Raw genomic sequence first — 12,162 nt, 5'->3', positions numbered from 1 at the left:
TATTACCCGTTTTTTTTTCTGCAGCCGCAAGAATTCCTTGGAGAATTACCCAGGTTCCAGGCTATACTTTTGTAGTCATGGTAATGTTGTCTGTGGCTAAACTGCTAAGATTTGGCATACTGCATTTCTTGTATTGTAAATGGGACTGTACATGTGCTGATGGTGGTCCAGTGCTGTGCATGTGTGTCTTTAAGCCCTCTCATGTCAGGCAGACACTTTCAGATTTGTCTTTTGAAGGGAACGCTTCTCTTTCCAATTTCTGTATTTATTTCACTATTATGTTTTCACCACTATGATGAAATTAGGCACTTGTTCCTAATATTTTCATTACAGAAGAAGAAATAAAGCTCTATTAAGTAACTGTCAGCCTTTCTCCTCAGCTCAGTAATTGAAAAAGGGGGGTTACCTTATACATGCAACTGCTAGATGCCCTTTCACAGCAGTACTTTTATGGTGCCTTAGCTCTTTTCAGTGTTTGAGTCACGAGAAGTTACCAAAATGACCAAAATGTAATTTATGGCTAGCACACCTTTCCCTCCCACACAGAACAGATTATTGGTAGTGGATATAGCTGGCTCCTTGTGGAGTTGCCTGCTTATTCTACTCATTTATCTAACGCACCTTAGCACTCTCTGTCCATCATTCTGTCTTCCTTCCTTGAGAACTACAGACAAGAGGATTTTGTTTTGGTATTGACAGTTTGAGGGGAAAGGGTGTGTAGAAATCATACATAGCTTTACATGTAGCTGTGTGAAAGTTTCTATAGAAAGAACATGCTATGTTCACCATGCATGTTGTAGTACTTCAGTTGCTCAATCTCTGCTAAAGCAGCTTTGAGCTAAATATTTCATCAGAACCAGAGAAATTATCAAAATGAGGCTGCTGTGTGAACAAAAGTTGCTCTTTTTGGTTATTTTCTGTTCCTATAAATTCTTTTAGTATCTGCAAACATTTGCCCCAGCTGGATATGCTATTTTCTCCATCCTAGAGACTGCAAGTAAAGAGAAAACAAAGGGAAAAAAAAAAAGGAGAAAGAGCAAGAGGATAAACAAGTTTTGCAATAAGAGATATTTTGAGCTGGGTGTTTCATATTGTTTTTCATTGGTCAAATGTCTTCCACAATTTGAGAGGGTTAGCGATGCAATTTATTCATTTTCTCCAAGGGAGAGGCTGCATTTAATATGTGCTCTCCAGGATTCCCTGTTAAAATATTAGGCAATAAAATCCTTGCCTGTACAGTACTTGTGGTTATAATTTCCCCCAGGTAGTGGAAACTCAGTAATGTATTGTTTAAGTTTTCCCTTTGCACAGATCGGAGTAGTTGTAGCTGTGTAAAAAGGCCTGTTTTTCTCCAAGTGCATGTATTTGTTGGTGACCCAGCTTCTCTCTCTGATGAGCTCTCTGCTGCAAAGCCTTCCATCTTGGCATCTGCGAGCAAAAACACTGCTCCAGACAGAGCTGGGTCTGTTGTAACCAACTTGCTTTAATCCCCCTTGGTAAAATCTATGTCTGCCTTGGTTTTGGGTGGATTCACAGTAGAGAGTGATACCCCAGCTTGAACAGCATAATTGATTTACGATGAGCCTATTTACGCTACCAAAACCTGCTCTTTAATACAGACACACTTTTCTGTGGTGATGTACTTCTAATGCACACTGGATAAACTGGCTGAACCAACCCGTATTAGAGAACACGCTTATGTGCCGTGAGCCATTGGCTCCTCCTGTCATATCGTGCAGACACAATACAACTGTCTGCACAATTGACGTTGTAGATCCTCATAGCATTAGCTGGGGTTGGGGTAGTCTGAGGTTGTAAACAAGGCATGGTTTGGGGAGCAGGGTGTGAGATCCTTTTTTTAGAGCAGCTAAAAAAGCTGGAAGAAGCAGGCAGGCTTGGAGGCGTGGATGGGCTGCTGGGGCTCGCCTTGCTCTAGTTTTAGTTCAGCAATCACTGGCAGCAGTATCATCTGAAGGAGGAAGCTCAGGCTGTAGATGGGCAGCACTGGTGCTCACAGCCTCTCTTGTGGGTGCTGCTTAGCAGCACCACACTGATTGCACAAGTCTGACCTGCTTTTCTCCTTGGTGTTTTGTAGACCTAGAGCATATAGGGGAAAAATCCTTAAAAATGCAATGCTTCAGAAACCTGAGAGGAAAATGATAGGAATATCTCATTTGTTACTATTATTTTTAAAACCTTCTTGACCACTGCTGTGGATTTTGAGTGTGGGGGTCTGCTGACATTAGGGAATGAGGCAGATGGGCATCACCACCCTCCAGAAGAGTGCTGCTCATGGAATGGGAGTGGGGCTGAGAGCACATGAGGCTAATTGGGCTAAACACAGCCTTCCTGAATAGGCTGCTAAGTCAGCTTTGCTTTATAGGTCCATATCAGGAGAGGTGTCAATGCCTGTGAGCTCAAAAGAATTTAGTGCCTGAATGGATTTATTTAGTACTCGAGCGCATGTTTCAGCCTGGTTGAACCCTTGCAAAAGAAGGGAGAGGTGGCTGATCGCCTGTGCTGCAGGTGACAGCACCAGGCAGCACTAGAAAACACAGGTCTTAGCAGCTTTTGAAGCAGGGAAGGGTAGGAAAAAAAGGTAACTGATTCTTCAGGCAGCGGCAGCCCTTGCCTTAAATGTATGGGCTTCAGCATTGGAGCAGCAAAGATAAATCGATAACTTCATCCCTGGTGCAATGCTACTGGAACAAAATTTATGCCATGAAGAAACTTGCTTTGCATCAGCCTGCAGTGGGCTTTGCCCCACTGCTGACTGCACGTTGAATTTTATTAGATGCTGGAGTATGACCCTGCTAACAAAAAAAGTTAGGGAAAGACCAGGAAACTAGTAGAAAACAAATATAAGCTGCTATCACTGGGTATCTAATTTCTACCATTGTCTCATCATGTCCTCACAGATCACACTCCCAAGGAGAGGAATTCACATTGTTTCCTCCTGGTAGATGAATTTTGGAATTCACTACGTACAACCATCAATGCCAGTCCATGGTGTTGGATCAGTAATGCAAGAACGTGTTTGGTGCTTCCTTATCTGTATAGAGTATAAGTGCAAAACATTTGGCAAACTGTGTGTTATTCGAGATGGTCTCATATCCTCAGTTTGTGTGTGTCAAAAAAGTCTGAAAACAAGAAACTGCTGCCTGGGGGAAACCCATGAAAGTGGCTTTCCATGCCGCGAATGTGAAGGGTCAAAAGAAAAATGTGAATACTTTCATTTGTGTGCTCCACAATCACAATGCCCTGTGCATGCAGAAGCTTGCACACAGCTATTGTGCAGTATCTGTATTCCAGACCCCTGTCCCATCTGGTTGAAATGTCATTTAAAAGCACCCATCTCTTCCAATCCATAGTGGGGGCAGCTGCATCCCTCACTGCCCAGAGCCAGCTACCATGGTGTAGGAGGGGAACAGAGCTCACCATGTGGGACTGTGAAGCAGTTCTTCCTGGAGATGCTGCTGCACTGATTTCTTCAACGCCGCCTTTCCTTCCTTCCTTCCCTCTTTCAATGAGTTTGACCCCTGGTGTTCTTCTAGGATGCCATGCCCACGCAGGGTTAAGCCAGCACAGATATTCAGGAATCATTTGTTAGGGATGTGACAGCTGGAGAAACTTGTGCTTCAGGTTTACTTGGTTAGGAAAGATTGGGGTGCAGGACAGAATAAAGGCAAACACTTGCATTTTGCCTTTTTGCTTTGGGTGGAAGGAATGATTTTAGCTGAGATACATATATACATATATATATATTAAATTAAAGCCTCTGAGAAGTCATAGTGCATCTTCAAAACAAACTGCTGAACTCAACTGCTTTTACCAAATGCATGCAAAATTTTCCACTCAGGATCCTTCCTTGCCCCATTGCAAAACCTGGGGCGATGAGCAGTGTCACTCGAGAGTTTCCCCACAGGATACCTTTAGACAGCGTGCTTACATGTGTTTATAAATATATATATATATACACATTTAACACATAAAATTCTCTTTTGGTATGTTACTGCATACAGTAAGCAGAAAGAAAAATAATGCAGAACTAAGGTATGGAAGAAGATGCTGCCCAGCTGGTCAACTCTGAAAAAGAAAGAACAAAACTCTCTAAGAGGCACAGACACAAACAGCTGTTATCATTGTCCTTCTCTTGCCATTTAATACACGTGGTTATTTCTTTGTGGTCGTTTCAGATGCCTCAGGAACAGTACGCACACCGGAGCACCATGCAGACCTCAGAAGGACCCCAGGTATACAAAGTGGGGATTTATGGCTGGAGGAAGAGGTGCCTCTATTTCTTTGTGCTGCTCCTAATGATTTTAATCCTGGTGAACCTTGCTATGACCATCTGGATTCTGAAGGTTATGAACTTCACAATTGTAAGTAGGGGTTACCCTGGAAGGTGTGGGGAAGATGAGGGAGGGTGGTGGTCTTTCCTCTGAGCATGACTTCAGATAGAGCTTTGATAAGGGGGTGTTTTAGTTGCCATGGATAGCCGTTCCTACAAATTCACCCAGTGATCCTCTTTTTCTGCTGGTGATGTCTACAGTATTGCCAATCTGAAGAATCAGCTCAGTGTTGCAAATCATGTTCCTCCTGCCTGCTGTATATATACATGTATATATGTAAACGGTATGCACCACCCTCCCCTACTTTTCAGTTATATAGTGTTTTAAGATTAATAGGTTATTTTGAACCAGGATGTGGGAATGGGTTCAAGCCTTTCTTTTAGATTTTTTTCTGCTTTTGTCCATGACTGGGAAGTTGGGAAGCTTGATTTGCCTTTTTCTTAAGGAGAATTCATGTTTTATTTTTCCATAACGGCATGGTTCCAGAAGCTCCATGAAGAAAAATAACATTTGCAGGGTGACTTTCTGGGTGCGGTACTTAGGAGAAGCATATCTTTGTCCTCATTGTGCATGGTTGGTTGGTGCACATCAGTCCTGCCAGCAGCATTCCCTTGCTGTACAGATTCACTGGCCAGGGTTAGCCTTCCAGAAGTCCCTAGAAAAATGCTGGGCAGCTGTACTGGGAGGTAGACTGCATTGGGCCAGATTGTGCCTTCGAGGCCGAGAGCGCTCTGTGCATCACTTGAACTCTGTTCAAACTCTTTTTGAGATCTTAAGGGGTGCCTTAACCTTGAATTGTCTTTTTACAGTGTGAGCTTCACCCCTCCTGCTCAAACACACTGGAAGTCAGAACATGATAAACCAGGCTCACCCCCCTTCCAGAGCTAGTGAGCCTTTGTATATTGCAGGCCCTGGTTTTTCAGTAGATAATTTGTCCAGGCAGAATGAAAATTAAATGATTGCTCCCCTCTGCTTCAAAGCAGTCACTGCCCCCTTGGTCAGATGGAGTTATTTTAAGATAATTTGAGTCTTCAGGAGAAACTGAGTTTGAGGCTTTAATCCTGGATTTACTTCGTGGGAGAGCTGTAAGGCTAAATTCCCCTAGACCACTTTCAAGGGCTTTCCCTGCCAGGCACTGATGTGAGCAGTGTGTTTGAAGTCTCCCGGCATTTCTTTCTGTGCTTTGGTCTTGTGAAGTCCTGAACAGCTGTGTCCAACATTATGTCATTAATGGGCCATGAGAAGTTGAGTAAACAGTCTCTGACTTACTGTATCCAACAGACAAAATGCTGTGTCAGGGGAACTGTAGCGTTCATTTCCTCTAACCAGGATGCTGTCAAGGTGTGCAGAAGATTGCAGTGCCTGTGTACTTAGGGAGCAAGCAATTATAAAGCAGTAATCCACAAAAAGCTCCTGTGGGTGGGTAAAGAGTGAGCCAAACTGGTAAGCAATTAATGCTTAACCAGACCAGGTGTTTAATCTTGTGAAATGGGTGTCATTTTGGTATACATTTTGTGCTGAACTGTGGTCTTTAGATAAATGTAGTTGAAAAATAGATATTTCTGATGTGATAGGAGACTGTCATATGCTCATTATACAGGCAGTGCCCAAGCACAAAATAATGGGATTTCAGATTCTCACCTTTCAGAAATGTAACTTTATTTGTTTAGAATAACATAACTTTGATATGTCGGTCCTATGCTTCATGCTATTTGGTGGTGGTGGTCAGTCAACTCTCCACAAGCTGCTTGGGAAGGCAGGTGAACTTCTCTGTTCCTTTCTCCCTCACTGCCTTCTCCTGATGCATTGCATTTTTCAGGCCATCTGCAGAAAGGTAGAGATATGTCCGCGATACATCTTAGAGATACGGATGGAAACCTCCCACTTCCAGCAGCTCTCTCCATCCCACTAGGATATACACTGGCTTTTGGGGGGGATGCACTAATCTTCCAGCTCTTGTCCGATTCTGTTTCCTTAAACAGTCATTTGCCTTCTCATTCACTAGGGATTAGTCCAGGGTAAAGTGTATTTTGTATATGGGTTTAGTTAATTCGTATATTCTGAAGTTAGTAGGTGATGAACAGCAATTAGTGATAAAACCACAGATGGTAGCACTGAATCCTGCAGTGGGAACTGCTTTATGGTTATAGGCATGGCCACGCTAGTCAGGGTGTGTGTCTCTGACACAGCCAATTGGAGATAGATACAAGAAAGAGGCATGTAAAATGTGAATCCTTGTCCCAGTATGCACCCATTCATCTCCTGCTGCTCCTGCAGCCTCACTGGCTCTTTGGATGCTGCTCTGCAATCCCTCCTGCACTGTTCCCTGAGGCTGGGAAAACCACTTTGCTAAGTGAACTTTCAGAGGCAGACTTTTATCTCTAAATAACAAATGTAGGAAAGTTCTCAAATGAGGAGATGCAAATATGGAAAAAAAATCTTTAATTTGTTCCTGTTCTGATAAGAGGAGCTGAGAGTCCTTCTGGGGCAGGAGAATGATTCAAGTAGTCAGTAGGCAATAGCTATTGCTTAACAGGTCTGAGTTACCCCAGTGCTTGCAGAGCAAAAAAGGAGGGGAGAGTTTGTATTTCTGTTCTTGTGGAAAATGTAGTATTTCCAGTATCTTCCCACCCCTGAGCTTTCCTCCCAGACCCTGGGTCTGTTCAACTCCACACAACAGTCCTGGCACTTGCCAGAATTTAATGAGTGCTCATTATAGCCAGTAAGTGCTCACAGTATTTTAATGAGCACCGCAAACTTGCTCAAGAAAAACTCAGGCATGTTGTAAATGCTGATAATGGGGAGTGGAGCACGTTGTAGCAGTATCCATACACTCCACTTCCACATCAAGCCCTGACATCCCTTTCTCTCCCCTCTGCCTCGTGTACCAGGAGACAAATCCTTCAAAATCAAACCATAAACTGCCAAACAGTGGCTTTTAGTAAGCAAAGCATCACTAATATATTCTAGGGTTTGCTTTTATCTGAATGTTTAAGGCTTAAACAAATTTATGTGTGGCTGTTGCTTTTTACATGGGGCTTTCAAAGCAGTGTCACATTTGCTTGGAGCAAATCGGTGACTCTCTAGTGTATCCTCTGGCACGTTCACTTCTGATGTAGTTTTTGATCCTCAATTTGTTTTAAATGCCTTTATCAGGCACAGACTGTATGGAAAACAGGTCTGGAGGGGGCCTCAAATATCATCTGCCTGTCCCACAGCTGGTTTGCATAGCCAGGTCCATTTATCCTGTTCATTCACATCAGGGCTATGCTGCTCTGGGACTGTGGGAAGCTCTGTGAAGGTTGCTACCTCTTAACCTTGCTTTGATTTTTGCACCAAACCACAGAATGAATATGGACCAAAGCCACCAATTTCGGTTGAAACCCAAATGCATCCTGAAGGTGACCTAACCTAATTGAGGTAGAAACCACCGTCCAGCTCTCAGCTTTCTAATGATATATAGGCAGAGGGAGCTCTGCTTCATTCAGATCTTGAACAAACCTGGTTAGAAGTATGTGGTTTGCACATAGTGGGTTTGGGTAGAAAGCAGCGATGCCTGTTAGCTGTGTATGTGGCTCAGTCTGAAGGTCCAGCGCGGGCTTGGGCTGTATCCTGCTGTCACAGGGCTCAACCTCAAGCTATGGAATGCCCAACCTCAAGCTGCACACAGCTCAGCTGAGACAGGTAGAGCCCTGCAAGGGTTTGTATATGCCAATCTAATTACAAGGCTGCAACCAATGCTCTTATCAACCTTCCTTTTTATGGTCCACATGCATTAGCATCCAGTGATGTAGTTCTTTAGCAGTAGGATTGCTCGTGACTGTGCATATAAGTACATACGTTTTCTCTGCTGTATGTCTGTGATGTGCTAGGGATCTCTATTTCAACTATTACTAGTAAGCTTAAACCACTTTTTAAAAGCTTCCTGTTCTAGTAATTTCTGAATATTACAATAAAAGATGTGCTTACATAAACAGAGCAAACCAATATCCTTCTTTTGAGCAGTACAAGGCTCAGAAGACTCGGATAATGGCAGTGGCAGTGCACTGACCTCTTTCCACAAGGGTAGCATACAATGCCTGGTATTTTAAAGAGTGTTAGGAGTCTAAAGCATTATCCATTAGTACCCTTTTTTGGTCTGTTAGGCAGCAGGAAGAACTCTAAACAGGAGAGGCAAGAGTTGTGTCCTGTTGTGGCTGCATTTAAATGGCAAACACCCACCTACTTGTCTGCCCGTCAAAGCACTGAGGACCCTTTGCTTTTCCTTTGCCCTTCCCTGGTGTTTCTATCCATAGCTGCCTGTTTCCATGGTTTGGATTGTAGGCTTTTGGGGACAGAAGCTGTTTGCATGTGGCATCCTGTTGTCCTGTGTATTGGCAGTTTCTACTAAACTCTAAACATTAATAAATGGAAAAATAATACTTTTCCCTTAATCAGTTTGCAAGGTTTGAAATGCCTGGTGAACTGTCTTCTAAGAATCTCCCAAAGCAAAGGGACCCGCATAGTCTTTGTAAGGAAAACATTGTGCGGCTTTGTGCTATCTGTACATGCACTTCCAAGGAAATGTAATGTAGAAACAGGCAGACAACGACCTGCCTCATCCCATCTTCATTAGGATGCAAAGAGAGGGGGAGCTTTCCCTTCTGGCCTGATCAGGCTGAGGTTGGGGTGCTCCATAACCACAGCAAACACAAACTCTTGTGTTCTCCTTCCAGGACCATGTCAGGTTTATTGAAGGCTTGCATCTTTTAGCATGAGGTTCAGCCATTTTTTACTGGTTTAATTGAACAGAAACAAATGACTGCTGCTGCTCAGATTTTTCCTTTTTTGCTGCAGGCTGCATTTGTAAATGAAGGGTTATGGTTTAGAATCCTTGAATGAAATGTTAGCTATTTAGAGAGACAAAGTGCTTCTGTAGGTGGCACAAACGCTAAATATCATTACTATCTTGCTTTCTTTATTAAAAGTTGATAAGAAAAATGAGCTTTAAAAATTTGGTTATGAGCAGTTATTTCCAATACAATTACTCCCTCTTGTGTGTAAACTACCTGCCACATTTCAATTACAGGAAAACAGTAGGGTAATAACACAGCTGTAAAGATGGATTTGAGTTAGAAAAACTCATTACTGTAACAGGCAGGATTCTTTTATTAATGATTTAAAGGCATAGACTTGGCTTTATTTTTTTTTTAATTAAAAATTGCCCCAGACTAAACTGACTGTGCAGTTTATATTCCCTCTTCATGGTTTCTCTGGGGTCTCTTTAGGTGCAATGATAAGGCCAACATGGGAAAGAAATGTGCTTTTCAGCTTCTGCTTTGTAGTGCAACTGTAATCTGTCAGGTAAAATTGTTTAGAGTTAGAATTACTGTATCCTTAGTGAGGAAAGAGTGAAAGGTTTTTGTTCCTCTCTTCCTGTCATACACACGCATATAAAATTGTGCACTTCTCCATCCTTATTCATGTTGTTCTTGTTCAAAAACAAGTAATTGTTTTGAGGCTGCCTGCATGACCCAAGAGCCTTGTGTATTTCCCTTCTTTCCTAATTCACTTGGACTGTATGTCCTGATATAAAGATGTTAACATTGTAGTGGTCTGACAACACCACCAATACTGTTAGTGACTGTACTATTGAGTGAAGAAGTTTCTATGGGTGAAATTGTTGCCCCCTGGAATTCAGAAGGAGTCTTGGTATTGACATCAGTGGATCAAGCCCTTTGCCATAATGCTTTTTATTTGCAAGTTTTTTACAGTCAATTCAATTTTTCTTCCTTCTGGATTGAGGAAAAAATGTGTTATGCTTTTGTTTTACTCTTTTTAGAGGTCTGAATTTTACTCCTGAAGAGTTTCTTTTCTGTACAAAAACCAATTGAGATTACTTATCTTTTTTAAAGATACATATGGTACTTTTCTGGCTTCTCTCCTTTGGTGTTTAGAATAATGTAGTCAGTTTTAATGGGATATTGCATGATGTTATTACAAGTTTGCCCCTTCACTACTGTTTCCTCCCAAGTGTTAAGCATTTGGTACTGATGACTTGCTGAGTTATAGTGCATCAGTTTCTTCTCGTGCTACACCTTTGAAAATTCAGTCTCTGATAATATTTCACTTTTATTATCCTAATATCACATTTTCTCTACCAGGATAAGCACATAAGGGTTTCATCTTCTTTGTTACCAAAAAGTGATGAAAGGACCCCATATTTTTACCTTACTGTCTCTACTCTCTGCTGAGCCACTGACTTTTTCAGAGGCCTGCCATAGCACTGGATATGCCTAAAGATATGTCATGGGAGCAAAAGAAATAGTGAAATAGTAAGTCTTCTACTGCTACCACTAAACCAAGCTGGATGTGCTGCCCTTCAGTCATTTAGATAATTATTTGGTTTTATTCTTTGGCTTTTGCACAAGACAGTCTATGGTGTACTGAGTGTTACAACAGCAGATGGCCCTTTTCTCTCAAAGATTTTGGGTTGGGTTTCATGAAGAACAGTGGCTTATGTGATTATGCTTCCAACTCGATGGACAGGCTTCCAGGTCTCAGTTCTTGATTGTTTCTAAGCCACTGTTCATACTTAAGCCATGTCAACAGAAGTATCTATCCAAGAGACAGGAATATCTCAAACATACTTAATTTCTGTATTTCTCAGAGGCAGAGAAGAAAGCAATCTTATTTATTAGTATCCCTACTGTGAAAGAAGCTGCTGCATAAGCTCTGTACTTGCTACTAACCAGGAGTGAGAGATATTATAAATGTCCCCATACCAGAAAAAGCTTTTATTGATGCTGTTTTCCTACTGGACACCAGAGAATTTAGCCCTGACACCCAGATATAGCAGGACCCAGCATCTCTTGGTTATTACTACTTCTGATTTGAAGGAAGCTGTTAGAAACTCAGCAACGCCTCTCTCCTCATATTTTCAGTTCAGCACATGCATACCAGCACCTGGCAAATGTGCTGTATGGGCCACACTGTCAAGCCTCAGTAACCAGTCTTCAGCGTATCTCCATAGCAGGAAAATACATCACTGCATAAAAAATACAACATGGCTCTTTTTGGTCACTCAAAGAACAGAGGGATTAGAATAGATGGAGTAGGGAAGAGAGGGGCAAGGACTTGGATGGTTTGCAATATAAATTTTAGCATTTGGTCTCTGGCATAAGGCTTCACTTCCAGTCATTTCTGCCTGTGAACACAGAGGGTCCTGTCTGCTGGTGATCCGCATCCCAGCTATGGTGCGGGGAGTGTGATGGGAAGCTTTATCAGACCTGGAGGAGCTGCTTCATCGCATGATAGCAGCAGGACCTTGCAAACAGGAATGAGAGCATGGGGGGGCTGAGTCATAAACTTTGATCCCAGACTCCACCTTCTGCCACCTCCCTCCAGAGGGGTTTGTTCTCAGCTTCTCTTTCATCTGAAGAAATAAGATGTTTTGCATTAGGATTCGTCTCAGTGCCAACAAAAGGTCTTCAGACTCGCAGTTCTGCACCAGAGAGAGGTTTGTCTCTTAGCGAACATGTAAAAGGTATTATTATAAATGTGCAAAAGAACAAAAACAAGCTCGCTGCTAAAATGTCAATAATCAGTTAGTCCTCTGAATAGCACACAGTCTGATCCCTCCCTATTATTCTCACAGTACAGTAGGAGAAATGTTTTAATTTGGGAATCCGCACAGAAATGACGTGCCAAGCTGAGCTGTACAGTAAGTTTTCCACTGCTGCGTCCCTTGTTCCTTGCTCTTCTTTTTCCTTTCCTTCTGAACTTCCTGACATGCCTCCTGCACTCTCTCTGTAGCAGAGAGCAATGACCT

At 42.4% G+C, this 12,162-nt stretch overlaps 1 protein-coding gene across 13 annotated transcripts in view; it reads left to right on the top strand.

Annotated features, from left to right (window-relative positions):
• The window catches only part of SGCD (sarcoglycan delta), a 376,562-nt gene that overhangs the window by 248,743 nt on the left and 115,657 nt on the right, over positions 1 to 12,162 (top strand). For 11 of the 13 annotated variants that reach the window (XM_061456832.1, XM_061456830.1, XM_061456825.1 and 8 more), the window contains one exon: positions 4,197 to 4,382. In XM_061456832.1, the coding sequence (XP_061312816.1) occupies positions 4,197 to 4,382 (186 nt within the window). The remainder of the gene's footprint in view (positions 1 to 4,196; positions 4,383 to 12,162) is intronic. The other 2 variants (XM_061456836.1, XM_061456837.1) reach the window with 1 other exon arrangement.

Source organism: Pezoporus flaviventris, unplaced genomic scaffold (assembly GCF_033815535.1).
Source record: "Pezoporus flaviventris isolate CSIRO_AGI_PZ_B2104156 unplaced genomic scaffold, CSIRO_AGI_Pfla_v1 ptg000023l, whole genome shotgun sequence".
Lineage (NCBI taxonomy): Eukaryota > Metazoa > Chordata > Aves > Psittaciformes > Psittacidae > Pezoporus > Pezoporus flaviventris.
The sequence above is the reverse complement of the archived record's forward strand: the minus strand, read 5'-3'. Positions and strand labels throughout refer to the sequence as shown.